The sequence below is a fragment of the Salmo salar genome, chromosome 07 (genome assembly GCF_965601325.2).
Source record: "Salmo salar chromosome 07, fSalSal1, whole genome shotgun sequence".
Classification (NCBI taxonomy): Eukaryota; Metazoa; Chordata; class Actinopteri; order Salmoniformes; family Salmonidae; genus Salmo; species Salmo salar.
In genome coordinates this window covers 70,177,501-70,203,018 of record NC_138297.1, presented here as the reverse complement: position 1 = coordinate 70,203,018, position 25,518 = coordinate 70,177,501, and the positions used below count along the sequence as shown (strand labels likewise).

Here is a 25,518-nt window from a genome sequence, read left to right as displayed (position 1 = left end):
AGTTGGGTGTGCTATTTACAGATTGGCTGTATTCAGGTAGAGTGATCGGTAAGCTGCTCAGACAGCTGATGCCTAAAGTTAGAGAGGGAGATATAAGACTCCAGCTTCAGTGATTTTTGCAATTCATTCTAGTCATTGGCAGCAGAGAACTGGACGGAAAGGTGGCCAAAGGGAGTGTTGGCTTTGGTGATGACCAGTGAGATATACCTGCTGGAGCGCGTGCTACGGGTGAGTGTTGCTATGGTGACCAGTGGGCTGCGATAACGCGGGGCTTTACCTAGCAAAGACTTATAGATGACCTGGAGCCAGTGGGTTTGGCGACGGATATGTAGTGAGGGCCAGCCAATGAGAGCATACAGGACGCAGTGTTGGGTCGTATATGGGGCTTTGGTGACAAAACGGATGGCACTGTGATAGACTGCATCCAGTTTGCTGAGTTGAGGATCGGTAGGATGGTCAGTTTTACGAGGGTATGTTTGGCAGCATGAGTGAAGGAGGCTTTGTTGCAAAATAGGAAGCTGATTCTAGATTTAATTGTGGATTGGAGATGCTTAATGTGAGTCTGGAAGGAGAGTTTACAGTCTAGCCAGACACCTAGGTGTTTGTAGTTGTCCACATATTCTAGGTCAGAACCGTCCAGAGTAGTGATGCTAGTCGGGCGGGAGGGTGCGGGCAGCAATCGGTTGAAGAGCATGCACTTAGTTTTACTACTCTGACTCAGAGGGACAACATGCTGGTGTGTATGGAAGGATCTCACTGCTTTTATTTTTACTTTCAGAGATAGAGATGGATGGATGGTGTGTGTGTGTGTGTGTGTGTGTGTGTGTGTGTGTGTGTGTGTGTGTGTGTGTGTGTGTGTGTGTGTGTGTGTGTGTGTGTGTGTGTGTGTGTGTGTGTGTGTGTGTGTGTGTGTGTGTGTGTGTGTGTGTGTGTGTGTGTGTGTGTGTGTGTGTGTGTGTGTGTGTGTGTGTGTGCGTGTGTGTGTTCACTCCTGAATCCTGACTCCTGTATGGTCAGGGCTGAGACTGTGGGAGTAGACGTTGAAGGAGCTAAACCCTCTAGTGGTCAGTACATTCGTCCACTCCACCAAGCTTCAAGCCATAGTTCACTTCACTTGAGGAATATTGCAATAGTTTGCAGCCAGCAAGACGTACTCCATGCCGTATTTTCAAGGTAGGTTGCTAAACTAACACAGCACTAATTCAGTACTAATAATGCAGATTTGTAAACGGTTTGCACTTAAATTGCACTCTAGCTCAACTCAAATCAGAGTTTATTTGTCACGTGCACCACAGGATACAACAGGAGTAAACAGTACAGTGAAATGCTTGCTGGTGAGCTCTTCCTTAACAATGCAATTATACTTTATCACCAAAAAAAATGCACACCTGAATAAGAAAGTTCTCGAGAATAGAAGACAGGTCAGTATCAGTACCAACCAATAGAAGACAGGTCAGTATCAGCACCAACCAATAGAAGACAGGTCAGTATCAGTACCAACCAATAGAAGACGGGTCAGTATCAGTACCAACCAATAGAAGACAGGTCAGTATCAGTACCAACCAATAGAAGACAGGTCAGTATCACTACCAACCAATAGAAGACAGGTCAGTATCAGTACCAACCAATAGAAGACAGGTCAGTATCAGTACCAACCAATAGAAAACAGGTCAGTATCAGCACCAACCAATAGAAGACAGGTCAGTATCAGTACCAACCAATAGAAGACAGGTCAGTATCACTACCAACCAATAGAAGACAGGTCAGTATCAGCACCAACCAATAGAAGACAGGTCAGTATCAGTACCAACCAATAGAAGACGGGTCAGTATCACTACCAACCAATAGAAGACAGGTCAGTATCAGCACCAACCAATAGAAGACAGGTCAGTATCAGTACCAACCAATAGAAGACAGGTCAGTATCAGCACCAACCAATAGAAGACAGGTCAGTATCAGCACCAACCAATAGAAGACAGGTCAGTATCAGTACCAACCAATAGAAGACGGGTCAGTATCAGTACCAACCAATAGAAGACGGGTCAGTATCAGTACCAACCAATAGAAGACAGGTCAGTATCAGCACCAACCAATAGAAGACAGGTCAGTATCAATACCAACCAATAAAAAGGGATAGTTGTAGTCCTGTGAGAACGAATAACACAATGGTTTAGTAAAGTTCATTAACTAAATGTGTGAATCCAATGTCATGAATCTGTAACAGATTAAACATAGTTGTACCCCTTTGCAGTCTGAAATACCTGCAACTCAAACACTAATGAGAGAGTCTGTGTGCTAAAAGCTCATTGTTCAAATCATCTACAATAGGGATTTCAGTTGCTATTGTCTAAAGAGAATGCATGTTGAAGTCCCATAGTGTGTTTCCTGGAGGCCTCATTATGGGCTGGTGTATGTTAGACACATACTGGTACAGTGGGGCACCAAAGTGGGGCACCAAAGTGCGGTAGAGTATCATATGTGGATAGGGCTATACAGACTATTCTGACCTGCAAACCGATACTTCATTTCACAATTTGAAAAGAATGTGGTTAGGGGTGTCAGAAAAGTCCTTATAGCTCTTCCTATCACGTTGTACTAATTAATGGGCTGGTTGGGTTTGGGTTCGTGATCCCCAAGTGACCAAGAGGACTTCCCTGATGTAGGCTGTCTGTCTGTTCCTGCTGGAACACAGGCTGGTGGTGCGTTGCCAGCTTAGCAACCGAATCAACCACATCTCACGCTCATTATGAGAGAGAGAGAGAGAGAGAGAGAGGTGGATGAGTGCAAGGACGATAGATAAGGAGAAGGCAACACCCAAACTTGTTGACCGACTATGTATTTACTGTGTATGTGAGAGAGAAGGATGTCGCTCCTGATGCATCTAACGTTCGAATGTTGCTGGTGTTGAAAAGAAAACCCGGAGCTTTTTGTTGTTGTATTGATCTACAGTAGCCTAGCGTGGGATATTGTATTTTTGTATCTATAGGTTCGTGTTTTTGGGTTGCATTTCCAAGCGTTGGTGGCAGCAGAAGCAACATTTCAGCTGGTGTTGATGGAAGACTTCCCAGTTTTGCAGAGTTGCACGTTGCGAATGCAAGACTGGATGTAGCTGATTGGAGTAGCGGAATTGGTGATCACACAGCCGAGTGGGAGGAAGCCGAGTGGGAGGAGGGGAGATTCTGAAGTGGGTTTTTCTGTGTGTGACTCTCCAGCGGCCATGTTATCCAAGAAGCCGTGCGCTGCCGTCTACCCAACTGGTAAGGAATAACAATATGGAGCCGAACGGGCTAAACAATACGGTTAAACTCACTTTGATCGCCGGCGGAATATTGTTGATGGATTTTATGCCTTTGTCGGGTCCTTTGTAATAAGTTTATTACACGTTTACGCCGAGTCTTGCTTCGGGTTTCCCTGGTCTGTTGATCAGGGGGAGTCTTTGCTAAAATAGTGCATCCCTGCTCTGTGTTTTCAGCAGTTAATGGCGATACATTCGGGGATTTTGTTCTTCTCTAAAGCCTGAAGTGGGCTGTTTGAAAAACCAAAGTCAAATGCTGGTGTGTTATTTATCCTATATGACAGTATGTGTGTCAGAGAGAACACAGGTTTATTTCTGCAAGCACGACGGAATCATATGCCCACTGGTTTCTGGTTGGCTGGTTGGCTGTGTTGTTTTTTACGATCTCTATATGCTACACGACTACCGGGCGCAAACGGATCGACAACCGGTGCAGACTACATTCTGGCGGTGCCAGCACACATCGTTTGGAAATAGGCTACCTGTTTGCCGAAGCCATTGTCGCAAGAAGGATTTACACCTAAAATGAGCCCTAAATGCCTGCTTAAATGACTATCCTTAAAAGGGATTAAGGCAGAGTCCATAGCCTACTTTATAGTCTAATAACTCTCAGATAGCCTATGTGGGTAAATAGGCCCGTTCAGATTAACCTCATTTCGTGTGTCATTTTGTACGATCTGCAGGCAAAGGGGGTGAGATCTGCCAGCTCCAGTCTTCCCCCGGAATCGGAGTCGGGGATCCCCGGGCCGGTGCAGCGACAGACCCGCCATCGCCCGTCACACTACCACCGCTCAGGAATACCAAGTCGCTCACGGTACGTAGCCCACGGAGCCCTGCTTGTGGGTTTACCATGGACTGAACATCTGCTTCTTCTAATAATAATACTACTAGTGTGGACCTGCTGCCTATTGACATGGATATAGTAGTTTGATGTAAATAATACATCGCTAACCTATAGACTATAGAGACTGTAGATAGGCTGCAATAAAACAATGTTTTGTAGCGAGCTGTTGTAGTTGTTGGGAACAGGGACGGTGGTCGTTACAATGTAGCGTCGCTGTTTGGTTTCAGATAAACGACATGTAACCATGAAACAAGTTGTCCTGCAACACCGCCACTTGAGGTGTACATTATCGGAACATAGTGCGTGTAGGGTACAGCAGGTAATACATAGATATCAAGCTATATCATGTAATCCTAGATAACACGTACACTGGTAGCCTGTGTCATGTGTACTTATTGTTGTGTTGGTGACAGTGGAAGGGCTACTCGGTATTCGTTCTGTACGGTGCTGTAACTTTTAACGTGATCGTAGCAGACGGCATAGGCTAGATGTCAAGCTTGGAGCTTAAACGTTAGATAACCTACTCATTTACATTTTAGTCATTTAGCAGATGCTCTTATCCAGAGCGACTTACAGTAGTGAATGCATACATTTCATTTGACTTAATAAATTTTTTTTCTGTGCTGGCCCCCGTGGGAATCAAACCCACAACCCTGACGTTGCAAACACCATGCTCTACCAACTGAGCTACAGGGAAGGCTAACTGTCACTCACTAATACAGTTGCAACTTCCAGACACCATATTTTACATGTTGTTGAGTTAGTGGGGGATGTTAGAGTGGTGACAGACTGGTATAAAATGTGAGGGGACACCCCACAAGAGTGTAGTCTGGAAGCCATGGCCAGTGTATTGTGTGTTGTTGTGGGGGGGGGGACACCATAAGAGTGTAATCTGGAAGCCATGGCCAGTGTATTGTGTGTTGTTGTGGGGGGGGGGGACACACCATAAGAGTGTAGTCTGGAAGCCATGGCCAGTGTATTGTGTGTTGTTGTGGGGGGGGGACACACACCATAAGAGTGTAGTCTGGAAGCCATGGCCAGTGTATTGTGTGTTGTTGTGGGGGGGGACACCATAAGAGTGTAGTCTGGAAGCCATGGCCAGTGTATTGTGTGTTGTTGTGGGGGGGGGGGGGGACACACACCACAAGAGTGTAGTCTGGAAGCCATGGCCAGTGTATTGTGTGTTGTTGTGGGGGGGGACACCATAAGAGTGTAGTCTGGAAGCCATGGCCAGTGTATTGTGTGTTGTTGTGGGGGGACACACACACCATAAGAGTGTAGTCTGGAAGCCATGGCCAGTGTATTGTGTGTTGTTGTGGGGGGGGGGGACACCATAAGAGTGTAATCTGGAAGCCATGGCCAGTGTATTGTGTGTTGTTGTGGGGGGGGGGGGACACCATAAGAGTGTAGTCTGGAAGCCATGGCCAGTGTATTGTGTGTTGTTGTGGGGGGGGGGGACACCATAAGAGTGTAGTCTGGAAGCCATGGCCAGTGTATTGTGTGTTGTTGTGGGGGGGGGACACACACCATAAGAGTGTAGTCTGGAAGCCATGGCAAGTGTATTGTGTGTTGTTGTGGGGGGGGGGGACACACCATAAGAGTGTAGTCTGGAAGCCATGGCCAGTGTATTGTGTGTTGTTGTGGGGGGGGGACACACACCATAAGAGTGTAGTCTGGAAGCCATGGCAAGTGTATTGTGTGTTGTTGTGGGGGGGGGACACCATAAGAGTGTAGTCTGGAAGCCATGGCCAGTGTATTGTGTGTTGTTGTGGGGGGGGGACACCATAAGAGTGTAGTCTGGAAGCCATGGCCAGTGTATTGTGTGTTGTTGTGGGGGGGGGGACACACACCATAAGAGTGTAGTCTGGAAGCCATGGCAAGTGTATTGTGTGTTGTTGTGGGGGGGGGGGACACACACCATAAGAGTGTAATCTGGAAGCCATGGCCAGTGTATTGTGTGTTGTTGTGGGGGGGGGACACCATAAGAGTGTAGTCTGGAAGCCATGGCCAGTGTATTGTGTGTTGTTGTGGGGGGGGGGGGACACCATAAGAGTGTAGTCTGGAAGCCATGGCCAGTGTATTGTGTGTTGTTGTGGGGGGGGGGGACACACCATAAGAGTGTAGTCTGGAAGCCATGGCCAGTGTATTGTGTGTTGTTGTGGGGGGGGACACCATAAGAGTGTAGTCTGGAAGCCATGGTCAGTGTATTGTGTGTTGTTGTGGGGGGGGGGGACACACACCATAAGAGTGTAGTCTGGAAGCCATGGCAAGTGTATTGTGTGTTGTTGTGGGGGGGGGGGACACACACCATAAGAGTGTAATCTGGAAGCCATGGCCAGTGTATTGTGTGTTGTTGTGGGGGGGGGACACCATAAGAGTGTAGTCTGGAAGCCATGGCCAGTGTATTGTGTGTTGTTGTGGGGGGGGGGGACACACCATAAGAGTGTAATCTGGAAGCCATGGCCAGTGTATTGTGTGTTGTTGTGGGGGGGGACACACCATAAGAGTGTAGTCTGGAAGCCATGGCAAGTGTATTGTGTGTTGTTGTGGGGGGGGGGACACACACCATAAGAGTGTAGTCTGGAAGCCATGGCCAGTGTATTGTGTGTTGTTGTGGGGGGGGACACCATAAGAGTGTAGTCTGGAAGCCATGGCCAGTGTATTGTGTGTTGTTGTGGGGGGGGACACCATAAGAGTGTAGTCTGGAAGCCATGGCCAGTGTATTGTGTGTTGTTGTGGGGGGGGGGGGACACACCATAAGAGTGTAGTCTGGAAGCCATGGCAAGTGTATTGTGTGTTGTTGTGGGGGGGGGACACCATAAGAGTGTAGTCTGGAAGCCATGGCCAGTGTATTGTGTGTTGTTGTGGGGGGGGGGACACACCATAAGAGTGTAGTCTGGAAGCCATGGCCAGTGTATTGTGTGTTGTTGTGGGGGGGGGGGACACACACCATAAGAGTGTAGTCTGGAAGCCATGGCCAGTGTATTGTGTGTTGTTGTGGGGGGGTTCACAAATACAACGGGGAGATTTAATATGAGTTTACATGCTGTAGATAAAGATAGTGTTTTATTTATTGTTAGGATAGTCACGCTGACAGAGATACTGAAGTATCAGAGGCCATATTTCCTGGGAGGTTGAAACAACTCTTACTGTGAACAGTGTAGCTACGGTAACCAGCTGACTTAGCCTACCTGATGTTTGCACATGATTTCAGACAGATATGTCTTTATTTGATCAATCGAGACTATAAGGGCCATATGTTGGGTGGATGTGTAAACATGAAATGATATTGTAATGTTTTAATCCTGGTGGAGAGTTATTCCAGCAGGCTCTATAAGCTGTCCTGAAGTAATGGAGGATTTGGACTCTAGCTAAATGAAGGAGGAGCCTCCATTCCTTTATTTAGCCCTTCCTTCAAACAGCTATAAATATAGACTCAGCCAGAAGGACCAGCTCACCAGCTCAGCAGCTTTCTCCTGACACACAATTTTATTGGGCCTTGTGTTTATCTTGAACAGTGATTTATGGAAAATAAAACCTGTCCAGGAAGTTCAAATCAAATGAGGAAAATGTATATTGGTCCTTCCTGAAATAGCCCCAGGGACAATGTTGTTAAGTTGTAAATAAACCACAAACATATGTCTCACCAGTCTCGGTCTCTGTGAGGAAAGGACATATTTCTCACCAGTCTCTGTCTCTGTGCTGTGAGGAAAGGACATATTTCTCACCAGTCTCTGTCTCTGTGAGGAAAGGACATATTTCTCACCAGTCTCTGTCTCTGTGAGGAACAGACATATTTCTCACCAGTCTCTGTGCTGTGAGGAAAGGACATATTTCTCACCAGTCTCTGTCTCTGTGAGGAAAGGACATATTTCTCACCAGTCTCTGTCTCTGTGAGGAAAGGACATATTTCTCACCAGTCTCTGTCTCTGTGAGGAAAGGACATATTTCTCACCAGTCTCTGTCTCTGTGAGGAAAGGACATATTTCTCACCAGTATCTGTCTCTGTGAGGAACAGACATATTTCTCACCAGTCTCTGTGCTGTGAGGAAAGGACATATTTCTCACCAGTCTCTGTCTCTGTGAGGAACAGACATAATTCTCACCAGTCTCTGTCTCTGTGAGGAACAAACATATTTCTCACCAGTCTCTGTCTCTGTCTCTGTGAGGAAAGGACATATTTCTCACCAGTCTCTGTCTCTGTGAGGAAAGGACATATTTCTCACCAGTCTCTGTCTCTGTGAAGAAAGGACATATTTCTCACCAGTCTCTGTGCTGTGAGGAAAGGACATATTTCTCACCAGTCTCTGTCTCTGTGCTGTGAGGAAAGGACATATTTCTCACCAGTCTTTGTCTCTGTGAAGAAAGGACATATTTCTCACCAGTCTCTGTGCTGTGAGGAAAGGACATATTTCTCACCAGTCTCTGTCTCTGTGCTGTGAAGAAAGGACATATTTCTCACCAGTCTCTGTCTCTGTGAGGAAAGGACATATTTCTCACCAGTCTCTGTGCTGTGAAGAAAGGACATATTTCTCACCAGTCTCTGTCTCTGTGAGGAAAGGACATATTTCTCACCAGTCTCTGTGCTGTGAGGAACGGACATATTTCTCACCAGTCTCTGTCTCTGTGAGGAACAGACATATTTCTCACCAGTCTCTGTTCTGTGAAGAAAGGACATATTTCTCACCAGTCTCTGTGCTGTGAAGAAAGGACATATTTCTCACCAGTCTCTGTGCTGTGAGGAAAGGACATATTTCTCACCAGTCTCTGTGCTGTGAGGAAAGGACATATTTCTCACCAGTCTCTGTGCTGTGAGGAAAGGACATATTTCTCACCAGTCTCTGTGCTGTGAAGAAAGGACATATTTCTCACCAGTCTCTGTCTCTGTGAAGAAAGGACATATTTCTCACCAGTCTATGTGCTGTGAGGAACAGACATATTTCTCACCAGTCTCTGTGCTGTGAGGAACAGACATATTTCTCACCAATCTCTGTCTCTGTGCTGTGAGAAACAGACATATTTCTCACCAGTCTCTGTGCTGTGAGGAAAGGACATATTTCTCACCAGTCTCTGTGCTGTGAGGAACAGACATATTTCTCACCAGTCTCTGTCTCTGTGCTGTGAGGAACAGACATATTTCTCACCAGTCTCTGTGCTGTGAGGAACAGACATATTTGGAATTGGTGTCTTTCCCAATACAATTGTGAGACAATAGTCTCTCAATCACGAGTCTAACAAATAATTCTGCACCTTAATGCAGCTACGCTGGTGGTTGGAATCATGTTATTGTAGCTACGCTCCCTGTCAGGCCTGTCGTTAGTTCAAGTAGTCCTGGTGTTCATTCCAGTAGCTACGCTCCCTGTCAGGCCTGTCGTTAGTTCAAGTAGTCCTGGTGTTCATTCCAGTAGCTACGCACCCTGTCAGGCCTGTCGTTAGTTCAAGTAGTCCTGGTGTTCATTCCAGTAGCTACGCTCCCTGTCAGGCCTGTCGTTAGTTCAAGTAGTCCTGGTGTTCATTCCAGTAGCTACGCTCCCTGTCAGGCCTGTCGTTAGTTCAAGTAGTCCTGGTGTTCATTCCAGTAGCTACGCACCCTGTCAGGCCTGTCGTTAGTTCAAGTAGTCCTGGTGTTCATTCCAGTAGCTACGCACCCTGTCAGGCCTGTTGTTTGTTCAAGTAGTCCTGGTGTTCATTCCAGTAGCTACGCTCCCTGTCAGGTCTGTTTGTTCAAGTAGTCCTGGTGTTCATTCCAGTAGCTACGCTCCCTGTCAGGTCTGTTGTTTGTTCAAGTAGTCCTGGTGTTCATTCCAGTAGCTACGCTCCCTGTCAGGCCTGTTGTTAGTTCAAGTAGTCCTGGTGTCCATTCCAGGCAGGTCACTGGCAGTAACAGTTGCTCCATGTGTTACAGACAGTCATTGTTATCCAGAGAGGAAGAGGACAGACACAATAAGGTCACATGTTCAGGTGTTAGTGGGAGAATTGGCCTATCTAATGCTGTCAAGGTTGCTAACTCTCTGTCCACTCAGTTATTGACTGTTCTGTTTCTTCTGTTTGTCCTGAACTGAACTAACCTCATTAGTGTTGACACAAAGACATCTGTTCTGGAACCAGAACCTCTAGCATACAGAGAGGTGGTGAAGACATCTGTTCTGGAACCAGAACCTCTACCATACAGAGAGGTGGCGAAGACATCTGTTCTGGAACCAGAACCTCTACGATACAGAGAGGTGGTGAAGACATCTGTTCTGGAACCAGAACCTCTACCATACAGAGAGGTGGTGAAGACATCTGTTCTGGAACCAGAACCTCTACCATACAGAGAGGTGGTGAAGACATCTGTTCTGGAACCAGAACCTCTACGATACAGAGAGGTGGCGAAGACATCTGTTCTGGAACCAGAACCTCTACGATACAGAGAGGTGGCGAAGACATCTGTTCTGGAACCAGAACCTCTACGATACAGAGAGGTGGCGAAGACATCTGTTCTGGAACCAGAACCTCTACGATACAGAGAGGTGGCGAAGACATCTGTTCTGGAACCAGAACCTCTACGATACAGAGAGGTGGCGAAGACATCTGTTCTGGAACCAGAACCTCTACGATACAGAGAGGTGGCGAAGACATCTGTTCTGGAACCAGAACCTCTACGATACAGAGAGGTGGCGAAGACATCTGTTCTGGAACCAGAACCTCTACGATACAGAGAGGTGGCGAAGACATCTGTTCTGGAACCAGAACCTCTACGATACAGAGAGGTGGCGAAGACATCTGTTCTGGAACCAGAACCTCTACGATACAGAGAGGTGGCGAAGACATCTGTTCTGGAACCAGAACCTCTACGATACAGAGAGGTGGCGAAGACATCTGTTCTGGAACCAGAACCTCTACGATACAGAGAGGTGGCGAAGACATCTGTTCTGGAACCAGAACCTCTACGATACAGAGAGGTGGCGAAGACATCTGTTCTGGAACCAGAACCTCTACGATACAGAGAGGTGGCGAAGACATCTGTTCTGGAACCAGAACCTCTACGATACAGAGAGGTGGCGAAGACATCTGTTCTGGAACCAGAACCTCTACGATACAGAGAGGTGGCGAAGACATCTGTTCTGGAACCAGAACCTCTACGATACAGAGAGGTGGCGAAGACATCTGTTCTGGAACCAGAACCTCTACGATACAGAGAGGTGGCGAAGACATCTGTTCTGGAACCAGAACCTCTACGATACAGAGAGGTGGTGAAGACATCTGTTCTGGAACCAGAACCTCTACAATACAGAGAGGTGGCGAAACAAAGCCTCTTAGTGGAACACAACGCTGGGAGCAAAACACAGCTCTCCTCCCAAACGGCCCCCTATTCCCTCTCTAGTGCCCTACCTGTGACCAAAGCCCATCGGCTCTATATGAGAATAGGGGGCTATTTGAGACGTATTTGCAGTCAGAGATGATCATTGTCTTAGTTGGGACACTGGGGGTGGTGAGGGGTGTGATAAATGACTGTGGTACTCCCGGCCGTCTGCAGAGAGCTGGGTCTTGTTCATCTTGCCCCAAACGGACGGAAACAGGGAGGGACTGTCTTTTGCTACGGTGTGCTCTACTGAACCCGTGTGGTTTGTGTGTCGTTTGGGCTACAGACCAGTGGTATCCTGTAATCTGCAGCTGTCGTCCTTTCTACCCTCTCCCTGACCTGCCCCCCCACCTGTCCACATCATGTCCCTGTTAAACAACCAAGACACAGGACAAGTGTTAAAAAGGCAGCATTTAGAACAGCTATTGAGACAGACACACACACAGTATGTTGTCTCAGAGGTAACAATACATGGCTGATCATTTCACAGACATACTAGTTCAACATGATGTGACTGTGTGGAGATAAACATTTTGTAAAAGTATGGTATGGTGGAATAACTCTAGTTGACATGGTGGAATAACTCTAGTTGACATGGTGGAATAACTCTAGTTGGTATGGTGGAATAACTCTAGTTGGTATGGTGGAATAACTCTAGTTGACACTAGTTGACATGGCGGAATAACTCTAGTTGACATGGCGGAATAACTCTAGTTGACATGGCGGAATAACTCTAGTTGACATGGCGGAATAACTCTAGCTGACATGGCGGAATAACTCTAGTTGACATGGCGGAATAACTCTAGTTGACATGGCGGAATAACTCTAGTTGACATGGCGGAATAACTCTAGTTGACATGGTGGAATAACTCTAGCTGATATGGTGGAATAACTCTAGTTGATATGGTGGAATAACTCTAGTTGATATGGTGGAATAACTCTAGTTGATATGGTGGAATAACTCTAGCTGGTATGGTGGAATAACTAGTTGACATGGTGGAATAACTCTAGTTGATATGGTGGAATAACTCTAGCTGGTATGGTGGAATAACTCTAGTTGACATGGTGGAATAACTCTAGTTGACATGGTGGAATAACTCTAGTTGACATGGTGGAATAACTCTAGTTGACATGGTGGAATAACTAGTTGGTATGGTGGAATAACTCTAGTTGGTATGGTGGAATAACTCTAGTTGACACTAGTTGACATGGCGGAATAACTCTAGTTGACATGGCGGAATAACTCTAGCTGACATGGCGGAATAACTCTAGTTGATATGGCGGAATAACTCTAGTTGATATGGCGGAATAACTCTAGTTGACATGGCGGAATAACTCTAGTTGACATGGTGGAATAACTCTAGCTGATATGGTGGAATAACTAGTTGACATGGTGGAATAACTCTAGTTGATATGGTGGAATAACTCTAGTTGATATGGTGGAATAACTCTAGTTGATATGGTGGAATAACTCTAGTTGATATGGTGGAATAACTCTAGTTGATATGGTGGAATAACTCTAGTTGATATGGTGGAATAACTCTAGCTGGTATGGTGGAATAACTAGTTGACATGGTGGAATAACTCTAGTTGATATGGTGGAATAACTCTAGCTGGTATGGTGGAATAACTCTAGTTGACATGGCGGAATAACTCTAGTTGACATGGCGGAAAAACTCTAGCTGATATGGTGGAATAACTAGTTGACATGGCGGAATAACTCTAGTTGACATGGCGGAATAACTCTAGTTGACATAGGGGAATAACTCTAGTTGACATGGCGGAATAACTCTAGTTGACATGGCGGAATAACTCTAGTTGACATGGCGGAATAACTCTAGTTGACATGGCGGAATAACTCTAGTTGACATGGCGGAATAACTCTAGTTGACATGGCGGAATAACTCTAGTTGACATGGCGGAATAACTCTAGTTGACATGGTGGAATAACTCTAGTTGACATGGTGGAATAACTAGTTGACATGGTGGAATAACTCTAGCTGGTATGGTGGAATAACTCTAGTTGATATGGTGGAATAACTCTAGTTGACATGGTGGAATAACTCTAGCTGGTATGGTGGAATAACTCTAGTTGATATGGTGGAATAACTCTAGTTGACATGGTGGAATAACTCTAGCTGATATGGTGGAATAACTCTAGCTGGTATGGTGGAATAACTCTAGCTGGTATGGTGGAATAACTAGTTGACATGGTGGAATAACTCTAGTTGACATGGTGGAATAACTCTAGCTGACATGGTGAAATAACTCTAGCTGAAATGGTGGAATAACTCTAGCTGACATGGTGGAATAACTCTAGCTGACATGGTGGAATAACTCTAGTTGACATGGTGGAATAACTCTAGTTGGCATGGTGAAGGCATTTATAGCTCCACCACCTCTCAGTCCTGTTCTGTAGTAGAGACCAGCTGACAACCACCTCTCAGTCCTGTTCTGTAGTACAGAGACCAGCTGACAACCACCTCAGTCCTGTTCTGTAGTACAGAGACCAGCTGACAACCACCTCTCAGTCCTGTTCTGTAGTACAGAGACCAGCTGACAACCACCTCTCAGTCCTGTTCTGTAGTACAGAGACCAGCTGACAACCACCTCTCAGTCCTGTTCTGTAGTACAGAGACCAGCTGACAACCACCTCTCAGTCCTGTTCTGTAGTACAGAGACCAGCTGACAACCACCTCTCAGTCCTGTTCTGTAGTACAGAGACCAGCTGACAACCACCTCTCAGTCCTGTTCTGTAGTACAGAGACCAGCTGACAACCACCTCTCAGTCCTGTTCTGTAGTACAGAGACCAGCTGACAACCACCTCTCAGTCCTGTTCTGTAGTACAGAGACCAGCTGAGAACATTCAGGCACCAGGAACAGGGTGACATGCTGAACATTTCAGAAGGGGTCTAGTTTATTACCTTGGTGTTTTAAAAAGACACACAATGTAAGTCTGTGCCTTTACATCAAGGACATGCTGGGACTGACTGTCCCCTTAACCCAGAGGACTAGTAGCAGCTCTGTCCTGTCTGTGTTCCAGGGCAAGGGGACCTTAACCCAGAGGACTAGCAGCAGCTCTGTCCTGTCTGTGTTCCAGGGCAAGGGGACCTTAACCCAGAGGACTAGTAGCAGCTCTGTCCTGTCTGTGTTCCAGGGCAAGGGGACCTTAACCCAGAGGTCTAGCACCAGCTCTGTCCTGTCTGTGTTCCAGGGCAAGGGGACCTTAACCCAGAGGACTAGTAGCAGCTCTGTCCTGTCTGTGTTCCAGGGCAAGGGGACCTTAACCCAGAGGACTAGCACCAGCTCTGTCCTGTCTGTGTTCCAGGGCAAGGGGACCTTAACCCAGAGGACTAGCACCAGCTCTGTCCTGTCTGTGTTCCAGGGCAAGTGTCAGAGTTAGAGAGAGACAGACAGATGTACAACAAGCCGATGTGTTTCTTTAAAAGTCATTCCCTGTCACAGTGTGTATTGGTATCATAGCTACAGTACAGTTAGTAGGAGGTAGCAGGCTGTTTGTGTTACACCATCCTCTCTCTATCCAGGGATCTGCCATCTGGGCCGAATAACAAGCAAATCCACTAGGCTCTGTTGAAGGAAAGCCAGGCAGCAGAACGCTTGTTTTGCCCTCATAATACAACAACACCTCTAGGAGACCAGTCTGTTACCGTACTCTGATACGTTGTGATGAATTATCACACGGTAACCTCTAGACCAGTCTGTTACCGTACTCTGATACGTTCTGATGAATTATCACACGGTAACCTCTAGACCAGTCTGTTACCGTACTCTGATACGTTGTGATGAATTATCACACGGTAACCTCTAGACCAGTCTGTTACCGTACTCTGATACGTTGTGATGAATTATCACACGGTAACCTCTAGACCAGTCTGTTACCGTACTCTGATACGTTGTGATGAATTATCACACGGTAACCTCTAGACCAGTCTGTTACCGTACTCTGATACGTTGTGATGAATTATCACACGGTAACCTCTAGACCAGTCTGTTACCGTACTCTGATACGTTCTGATGAATTATCACACGGTAACCTCTAGACCAGTCTGTTACCGTACTCTGATACGTTCTGATGAATTATCACACGGTAACCTCTAGACCAGTCTGTTACCGTACTCTGATACGTTCTGATGAATTATCACACGGTAACCTCTAGACCAGTCTGTTACCGTACTCTGATACGTTGTGATGAATTATCACACGGTAACCTCTAGACCAGTCTGTTACCGTACTCTGATACGTTGTGATGAATTATCACACGGTAACCTCTAGACCAGTCTGTTACCGTACTCTGATACGTTGTGATGAATTATCACACGGTAACCTCTAGACCAGTCTGTTACCGTACTCTGATACGTTCTGATGAATTATCACACGGTAACCTCTAGACCAGTCTGTTACCGTACTCTGATACGTTGTGATGAATTATCACACGGTAACCTCTAGACCAGTCTGTTACCGTACTCTGATACGTTGTGATGAATTATCACACAGTAACCTCTAGACCAGTCTGTTACCGTACTCTGATACGTTCTGATGAATTATCACACAGTAACCTCTAGACCAGTCTGTTACCGTACTCTGATACGTTCTGATGAATTATCACACAGTAAACTCTAGACCAGTCTGTTACCGTACTCTGATACGTTCTGATGAATTATCACACGGTAACCTCTAGACCAGTCTGTTACCGTACTCTGATACGTTGTGATGAATTATCACACGGTAACCTCTAGACCAGTCTGTTACCGTACTCTGATACGTTCTGATGAATTATCACACAGTAACCTCTAGACCAGTCTGTTACCGTACTCTGATACGTTCTGATGAATTATCACACAGTAACCTCTAGACCAGTCTGTTACCGTACTCTGATACGTTCTGATGAATTATCACACGGTAACCTCTAGACCAGTCTGTTACCGTACTCTGATACGTTCTGATGAATTATCACACAGTAACCTCTAGGTGTGTCTGAAGTGGCACCCTATTCCCTTCATAGCGTACTATCAAGTATACACATAAAAGTAGTGCACTATGTAGGGAATAGAGTGACATATGGGATACCGCCCCAGGCGAATAGAGGAAGTTAGAAGTGAAATGACCACCGTGTATGGAATACCTACTGTATTGAGACACTCTATTCTACAGAGTAATAAACCAGTTCTACCAGCTGATTACAGTGTAATGTATGGAATACCTACTGTATTGACACTCTATTCTACAGAGTAATAAACCAGTTCTATCAGCTGATTACAGTGTAATGTATGGAATACCTACTGTATTGAGACACTATTCTACAGAGTAATAAACCAGTTCTATCAGCTGATTACAGTGTAATGTATGGAATACCTACTGTATTGAGACTCTATTCTACAGAGTAATAAACCAGTTCTATCAGCTGATTACAGTGTAATGTATGGAATACCTACTGTATTGAGACACTCTATTCTACAGAGTAATAAACCAGTTCTACCAGCTGATTACAGTGTAATGTATGGAATACCTACTGTATTGAGACTCTATTCTACAGAGTAATAAACCAGTTCTATCAGCTGATTACAGTGTAATGTATGGAATACCTACTGTATTGAGACACTCTATTCTACAGAGTAATAAACCAGTTCTATCAGCTGATTACAGTGTAATGTATGGAATACCTACTGTATTGAGACACTCTATTCTACAGAGTAATAAACCAGTTCTATCAGCTGATTACAGTGTAATGTATGGAATACCTACTGTATTGAGACTCTATTCTACAGAGTAATAAACCAGTTCTACCAGCTGATTACAGTGTAATGTATGGAATACCTACTGTATTGAGACTCTATTCTACAGAGTAATTAAACCAGTTCTATCAGCTGATTACAGTGTAATGTATGGAATACCTACTGTATTGAGACTCTATTCTACAGAGTAATAAACCAGTTCTATCAGCTGATTACAGTGTAATGTATGGAATACCTACTGTATTGAGACTCTATTCTACAGAGTAATAAACCAGTTCTACCAGCTGATTACAGTGTAATGTATGGAATACCTACTGTATTGAGACACTATTCTACAGAGTAATAAACCAGTTCTATCAGCTGATTACAGTGTAATGTATGGAATACCTACTGTATTGAGACTCTATTCTACAGAGTAATAAACCAGTTCTATCAGCTGATTACAGTGTAATGTATGGAATACCTACTGTATTGAGACTCTATTCTACAGAGTAATAAACCAGTTCTATCAGCTGATTACAGTGTAATGTATGGAATACCTACTGTATTGAGACACTCTATTCTACAGAGTAATAAACCAGTTCTACCAGCTGATTACAGTGTAATGTATGGAATACCTACTGTATTGAGACTCTATTCTACAGAGTAATAAACCAGTTCTATCAGCTGATTACAGTGTAATGTATGGAATACCTACTGTATTGAGACACTATTCTACAGAGTAATAAACCAGTTCTATCAGCTGATTACAGTGTAATGTATGGAATACCTACTGTATTGAGACTCTATTCTACAGAGTAATAAACCAGTTCTATCAGCTGATTACAGTGTAATGTATGGAATACCTACTGTATTGAGACTCTATTCTACAGAGTAATAAACCAGTTCTACCAGCTGATTACAGTGTAATGTATGGAATACCTACTGTATTGACACTCTATTCTACAGAGTAATAAACCAGTTCTATCAGCTGATTACAGTGTAATGTATGGAATACCTACTGTATTGAGACTCTATTCTACAGAGTAATAAACCAGTTCTATCAGCTGATTACAGTGTAATGTATGGAATACCTACTGTATTGAGACACTCTATTCTACAGAGTAATAAACCAGTTCTATCAGCTGATTACAGTGTAATGTATGGAATACCTACTGTATTGAGACTCTATTCTACAGAGTAATAAACCAGTTCTATCAGCTGATTACAGTGTAATGTATGGAATACCTACTGTATTGAGACTCTATTCTACAGAGTAATAAACCAGTTCTACCAGCTGATTACAGTGTAATGTATGGAATACCTACTGTATTGAGACTCTATTCTACAGAGTAATAAACCAGTTCTATCAGCTGATTACAGTGTAATGTATGGAATACCTACTGTATTGAGACTCTATTCTACAGAGTAATAAACCAGTTCTATCAGCTGATTACAGTGTAATGTATGGAATACCTACTGTATTGAGACACTCTATTCTACAGAGTAATAAACCAGTTCTACCAGCTGATTACAGTGTAATGTATGGAATACCTACTGTATTGAGACTCTATTCTACAGAGTAATAAACCAGTTCTATCAGCTGATTACAGTGTAATGTATGGAATACCTACTGTATTGAGACACTATTCTACAGAGTAATAAACCAGTTCTATCAGCTGATTACAGTGTAATGTATGGAATACCTACTGTATTGAGACTCTATTCTACAGAGTAATAAACCAGTTCTATCAGCTGATTACAGTGTAATGTATGGAATACCTACTGTATTGAGACTCTATTCTACAGAGTAATAAACCAGTTCTACCAGCTGATTACAGTGTAATGTATGGAATACCTACTGTATTGACACTCTATTCTACAGAGTAATAAACCAGTTCTATCAGCTGATTACAGTGTAATGTATGGAATACCTACTGTATTGAGACTCTATTCTACAGAGTAATAAACCAGTTCTATCAGCTGATTACAGTGTAATGTATGGAATACCTACTGTATTGAGACACTCTATTCTACAGAGTAATAAACCAGTTCTATCAGCTGATTACAGTGTAATGTATGGAATACCTACTGTATTGAGACTCTATTCTACAGAGTAATAAACCAGTTCTATCAGCTGATTACAGTGTAATGTATGGAATACCTACTGTATTGAGACTCTATTCTACAGAGTAATAAACCAGTTCTACCAGCTGATTACAGTGTAATGTATGGAATACCTACTGTATTGAGACTCTATTCTACAGAGTAATAAACCAGTTCTATCAGCTGATTACAGTGTAATGTATGGAATACCTACTGTATTGAGACTCTATTCTACAGAGTAATAAACCAGTTCTACCAGCTGATTACAGTGTAATGTATGGAATACCTACTGTATTGAGACTCTATTCTACAGAGTAATAAACCAGTTCTATCAGCTGATTACAGTGTAATGTATGGAATACCTACTGTATTGAGACTCTATTCTACAGAGTAATAAACCAGTTCTATCAGCTGATTACAGTGTAATGTATGGAATACCTACTGTATTGAGACTCTATTCTACAGAGTAATAAACCAGTTCTATCAGCTGATTACAGTGTAATGTATGGAATACCTACTGTATTGAGACACTCTATTCTACAGAGTAATAAACCAGTTCTACCAGCTGATTACAGTGTAATGTATGGAATACCTACTGTATTGAGACTCTATTCTACAGAGTAATAAACCAGTTCTATCAGCTGATTACAGTGTAATGTATGGAATACCTACTGTATTGAGACACTCTATTCTACAGAGTAATAAACCAGTTCTATCAGCTGATTACAGTGTAATGTATGGAATACCTACTGTATTGAGACACTATTCTACAGAGTAATAAACCAGTTCTACCAGCTGATTACAGTGTAATGTATGGAATACCTACTGTATTGAGACTCTATTCTACAGAGTAATAAACCAGTTCTATCAGCTGATTACAGTGTAATGTATGGAATACCTACTGTATTGAGACACTATTCTACAGAGTAATAAACCAGTTCTATCAGCTGATTACAGTGTAATGTATGGAATACCTACTGTATTGAGACTCTATTCTACAGAGTAATAAACCAGTTCTATCAGCTGATTACAGTGTAATGTATGGAATACCTACTGTATTGAGACACTCTATTCTACAGAGTAATAAACCAGTTCTATCAGCTGATTACAGTGTAATGTATGGAATACCTACTGTATTGAGACTCTATTCTACAGAGTAATAAACCAGTTCTATCAGCTGATTACAGTGTAATGTATGGAATACCTACTGTATTGAGACTCTATTCTACAGAGTAATAAACCAGTTCTATCAGCTGATTACAGTGTAATGTATGGAATACCTACTGTATTGAGACTCTATTCTACAGAGTAATAAACCAGTTCTATCAGCTGATTACAGTGTAATGTATGGAATACCTACTGTATTGAGACTCTATTCTACAGAGTAATAAACCAGTTCTATCAGCTGATTACAGTGTAATGTATGGAATACCTACTGTATTGAGACTCTATTCTACAGAGTAATAAACCAGTTCTACCAGCTGATTACAGTGTAATGTATGGAATACCTACTGTATTGAGACTCTATTCTACAGAGTAATAAACCAGTTCTATCAGCTGATTACAGTGTAATGTATGGAATACCTACTGTATTGAGACTCTATTCTACAGAGTAATAAACCAGTTCTACCAGCTGATTACAGTGTAATGTATGGAATACCTACTGTATTGAGACACTCTATTCTACAGAGTAATAAACCAGTTCTACCAGCTGATTACAGTGTAATGTATGGAATACCTACTGTATTGACACTCTATTCTACAGAGTAATAAACCAGTTCTACCAGCTGATTACAGTGTAATGTATGGAATACCTACTGTATTGAGACTCTATTCTACAGAGTAATAAACCAGTTCTATCAGCTGATTACAGTGTAATGTATGGAATACCTACTGTATTGAGACTCTATTCTACAGAGTAATAAACCAGTTCTATCAGCTGATTACAGTGTAATGTATGGAATACCTACTGTATTGAGACTCTATTCTACAGAGTAATAAACCAGTTCTATCAGCTGATTACAGTGTAATGTATGGAATACCTACTGTATTGAGACACTATTCTACAGAGTAATAAACCAGTTCTATCAGCTGATTACAGTGTAATGTATGGAATACCTACTGTATTGAGACTCTATTCTACAGAGTAATAAACCAGTTCTATCAGCTGATTACAGTGTAATGTATGGAATACCTACTGTATTGAGACACTCTATTCTACAGAGTAATAAACCAGTTCTATCAGCTGATTACAGTGTAATGTATGGAATACCTACTGTATTGAGACTCTATTCTACAGAGTAATAAACCAGTTCTATCAGCTGATTACAGTGTAATGTATGGAATACCTACTGTATTGAGACACTCTATTCTACAGACAGGACAGTAATGGTTAGTCTAGTCTACAGACAGGACAGTAATGGTTAGTCTAGTCTACAGACAGGACAGTAATGGTTAGTCTACAGACAGGACAGTAATGGTTAGTCTGCAGACAGGACAGTAATGGTTAGTCTAGTCTACAGACAGGACAGTAATGGTTAGTCTAGTCTACAGACAGGACAGTAATGGTTAGTCTAGTCTACAGACAGGACAGTAATGGTTAGTCTAGTCTACAGACAGGACAGTAATGGTTAGTCTACAGACAGGACAGTAATGGTTAGTCTAGTCTACAGACAGGACAGTAATGGTTAGTCTACAGACAGGACAGTAATGGTTAGTCTAGTCTACAGACAGGACAGTAATGGTTAGTCTAGTCTACAGACAGGACAGTAATGGTTAGTCTAGTCTACAGACAGGACAGTAATGGTTAGTCTAGTCTACAGACAGGACAGTAATGGTTAGTCTAGTCTACAGACAGGACAGTAATGGTTAGTCTAGTCTACAGACAGGACAGTAATGGTTAGTCTAGTCTACAGACAGGACAGTAATGGTTAGTCTAGTCTACAGACAGGACAGTAATGGTTAGTCTAGTCTACAGACAGGACAGTAATGGTTAGTCTAGTCTACAGACAGGACAGTAATGGTTAGTCTAGTCTACAGACAGGACAGTAATGGTTAGTCTAGTCTACAGACAGGACAGTAATGGTTAGTCTAGTCTACAGACAGGACAGTAATGGTTAGTCTAGTCTACAGACAGGACAGTAATGGTTAGTCTAGTCTACAGACAGGACAGTAATGGTTAGTCTAGTCTACAGACAGGACAGTAATGTTTAGTCTAGTCTACAGACAGGACAGTAATGGTTAGTCTAGTCTACAGACAGGACAGTAATGGTTAGTCTAGTCTACAGACAGGACAGTAATGGTTAGTCTAGTCTACAGACAGGACAGTAATGGTTTCTGGAGGGAGAGAAGAAGGACTCTAACCAGGGTCTGAAAGGTCTAGTGTGTGTGTGTGTGTGTGTGTGTGTGTGTGTGTGTGTGTGTGTGTGTGTGTGTGTGTGTGTGTGTGTGTGTGTGTGTGTGTGTGGAAGCAGTAGGACAGGGGGAATAGACAAACCCTTGCCTGAACGAAGCAACAGGATGTTGCAGAGAAAACAAGATGTCTGCCGAGCGAGGAGGTAATCACCTTATCTACTTAGGAAGGGTCTGCTGGGGAGGAAGCTCAGGAACACAGGAAGTACACTAATAACGTTCATGGTAAACATTTATAGGAAAGAAAGAGCTAGATACACAAGAGTATTGAAGTTATTATGAAAAAACATTTCCCAAAAACAACCTAAAACTTCTCTCTACGCATACTGAAGGAAGGGGCATATTGTACGTGTCATTCTCTATGGATTTTACTAGGAAGAATCTAGTGACTAGTCTGATCTGGTAGGGAGTTTCTAGTGACTAGTCTGACCTGGTAGGGAGTTTCTAGTGACTAGTCTGACCTGGTAGTGAGTTTCTAGTGACTAGTCTGACCTGGTAGGGAGTTTCTAGTGACTAGTCTGACCTGGTAGGGAGTTTCTAGTGACTAGTCTGACCTGGTAGGGAGTTTCTAGTGACTAGTCTGACCTGGTAGGGAGTTTCTAGTTACTAGTCTGACCTGGTAGGGAGTTTCTAGTGACTAGTCTGACCTGGTAGGGAGTTTCTAGTGACTAGTCTGACCTGGTAGTGAGTTTCTAGTGACTAGTCTGACCTGGTAGGGAGTTTCTAGTGACTAGTCTGACCTGGTAGGGAGTTTCTAGTGACTAGTCTGACCTGGTAGGGAGTTTCTAGTGACTAGTCTGACCTGGTAGGGAGTTTCTAGTGACTAGTCTGACCCGGTAGGGAGTTTCTAGTGACTAGTCTGACCCGGTAGGGAGTTTCTAGTGACTAGTCTGACCCGGTAGGGAGTTTCTAGTGACTAGTCTGACCCGGTAGGGAGTTTCTAGTGACTAGTCTGACCCGGTAGTGAGTTTCTAGTGACTAGTCTGACCCGGTAGTGAGTTTCTAGTGACTAGTCTGACCTGGTAGGGAGTTTCTAGTGACTAGTCTGACCTGGTAGGGAGTTTCTAGTGACTAGTCTGACCTGGTAGTGAGCTTCTAGTGACTAGTCTGACCTGGTAGTGAGCTGAGCGCGTTGTCTATTATCTCCCACTTGGCTGCTTACAGAATCACGTAGCGCTCGGCCGGGGGAGAGACGGAGGCCCTCTTCCTTATGGAACGTAGAAAATGTCTTTATTCAAACACATAATGCAGTATGTCATTGACACAATGCCGAGAGACAGAGAGACAGAGAAAGATAGAGGAGAGGGAGGGGGGTGGAGAGGAGAGGGAGGGAGGGAGAGAAAGAGAGAGAGGGAGGGAGAGAAAGAGAGAGAGGGAGGGAGAGAAAGAGAGAGAGGGAGGGAGAGAAAGAGAGAGAGGGAGGGAGAGAAAGAGGGGAGAGAGAGGAGAGGGAGAAAGAGAGTGAAAGAGAGAGAGGAGAGAAGGGGAGAGAGGAGAGGGAGGGAGAGAAAGAGAGAGAGGAGAGTGAGGGAGAGAAAGAGAGAGAGGAGAGTGAGGGAGAGAGAGAGCGGGAGAGAGGAGAGGGAGGGAGAGAAAGAGAGAGACAGACCAGTTGGATGAGGCAGGGTTGTATTATGGTCTATGAGGTCATCAGATATACATCAGCCCCGAGTGGGGCTGGGCTGGTCAGTAATGTTATGCAGAGTAAGGGAGGGTATAGGGCTGGGCTGGTCAGTAATGTTATGCAGAGTAAGGGAGGGTATAGGGCTGGGCTGGTCAGTAATGTTATGCAGAGTAAGGGAGGGTATAGGGCTGGGCTGGTCAGTAATGTTATGCAGAGTAAGGGAGGGTATAGGGCTGGGCTGGTCAGTAATGTTATGCAGAGTAAGGGAGGGTATAGGACTGGGCTGGTCAGTAATGTTATGCAGACTAAGGGAGGGTAAAGGGCCTGGCTGGGCTGGTCAGTAATGTTATGCAGAGTAAGGGAGGGTGTAGGGCTGGGCTGGTCAGTAATGTTATGCAGAGTAAGGGAGGGTATAGGGCTGGGCTGGTCAGTAATGTTATGCAGAGTAAGGGAGGGTAAAGGGCCTGGCTGGGCTGGTCAGTAATGTTATGCAGAGTAAGGGAGGGTGTAGGGCTGGGCTGGTCAGTAATGTTATGCAGAGTAAGGGAGGGTATAGGGCTGGGCTGGTCAGTAATGTTATGCAGAGTAAGGGAGGGTATAGGGCTGGGCTGGTCAGTAATGTTATGCAGAGTAAGGGAGGGTAAAGGGCCTGGCAGCGAGCAGCAGTCAGTACTGAGGAGGTGAACACTAACTAAGAGACAGTCTAGTCCCGATGGGAGCTGATCCCTTGAAACCTGTTGAGTCTGGAAATCCGGTTTGTTCACCATTGTGTCCTATTTCACAATCTTCCTGCAGCACACACACACACACACGCTCACACACAAACACACACTGTCTTTTCTGTTGATTTGGTCCAGAGCAGAGTAGGACGGGGAGTGAGAGAGTCCCCCTTTGTCTTCTGTTGTCTCCTCCCCCATTCCTTTATCAGCTGGACTAGTATAGTGACACAACTCTCCCTACAGCTTCCTTCTTCCTGGTTCCTTTATCAGCTGGGCTAGTATAGTAACACAACTCTCCCTACAGCTTCCTTCTTCCTGGTTCCTTTATCAGCTGGACTAGTATAGTAACACAACTCTCCCTACAGCTTCCTTCTTCCTGGTTCCTTTATCAGCTGGACTAGTATAGTGACACAACTCTCCCTACAGCTTCCTTCTTCCTGG

The 25,518-nt window shown here is 44.1% G+C and overlaps 1 protein-coding gene across 2 annotated transcripts in view; it reads left to right on the top strand.

Moving 5' to 3' along the window:
* The first annotated feature begins 1,017 nt into the window (after positions 1–1,017).
* The window catches only part of LOC106576541 (dual specificity tyrosine-phosphorylation-regulated kinase 2), a 31,081-nt gene continuing 6,580 nt past the window's right edge, over positions 1,018–25,518 (top strand). The window contains exons 1-2 of one of the 2 annotated variants that reach the window (XM_045722402.2): positions 1,018–1,173; positions 3,979–4,109. In XM_045722402.2, the coding sequence (XP_045578358.1) occupies positions 1,158–1,173; positions 3,979–4,109 (147 nt within the window). In that variant the 5' untranslated portion in view covers positions 1,018–1,157. Of the gene's footprint in view, positions 1,174–2,767; positions 3,258–3,978; positions 4,110–25,518 lie in introns of those variants that run through there. The other variant, XM_082978015.1, reaches the window with a different exon arrangement.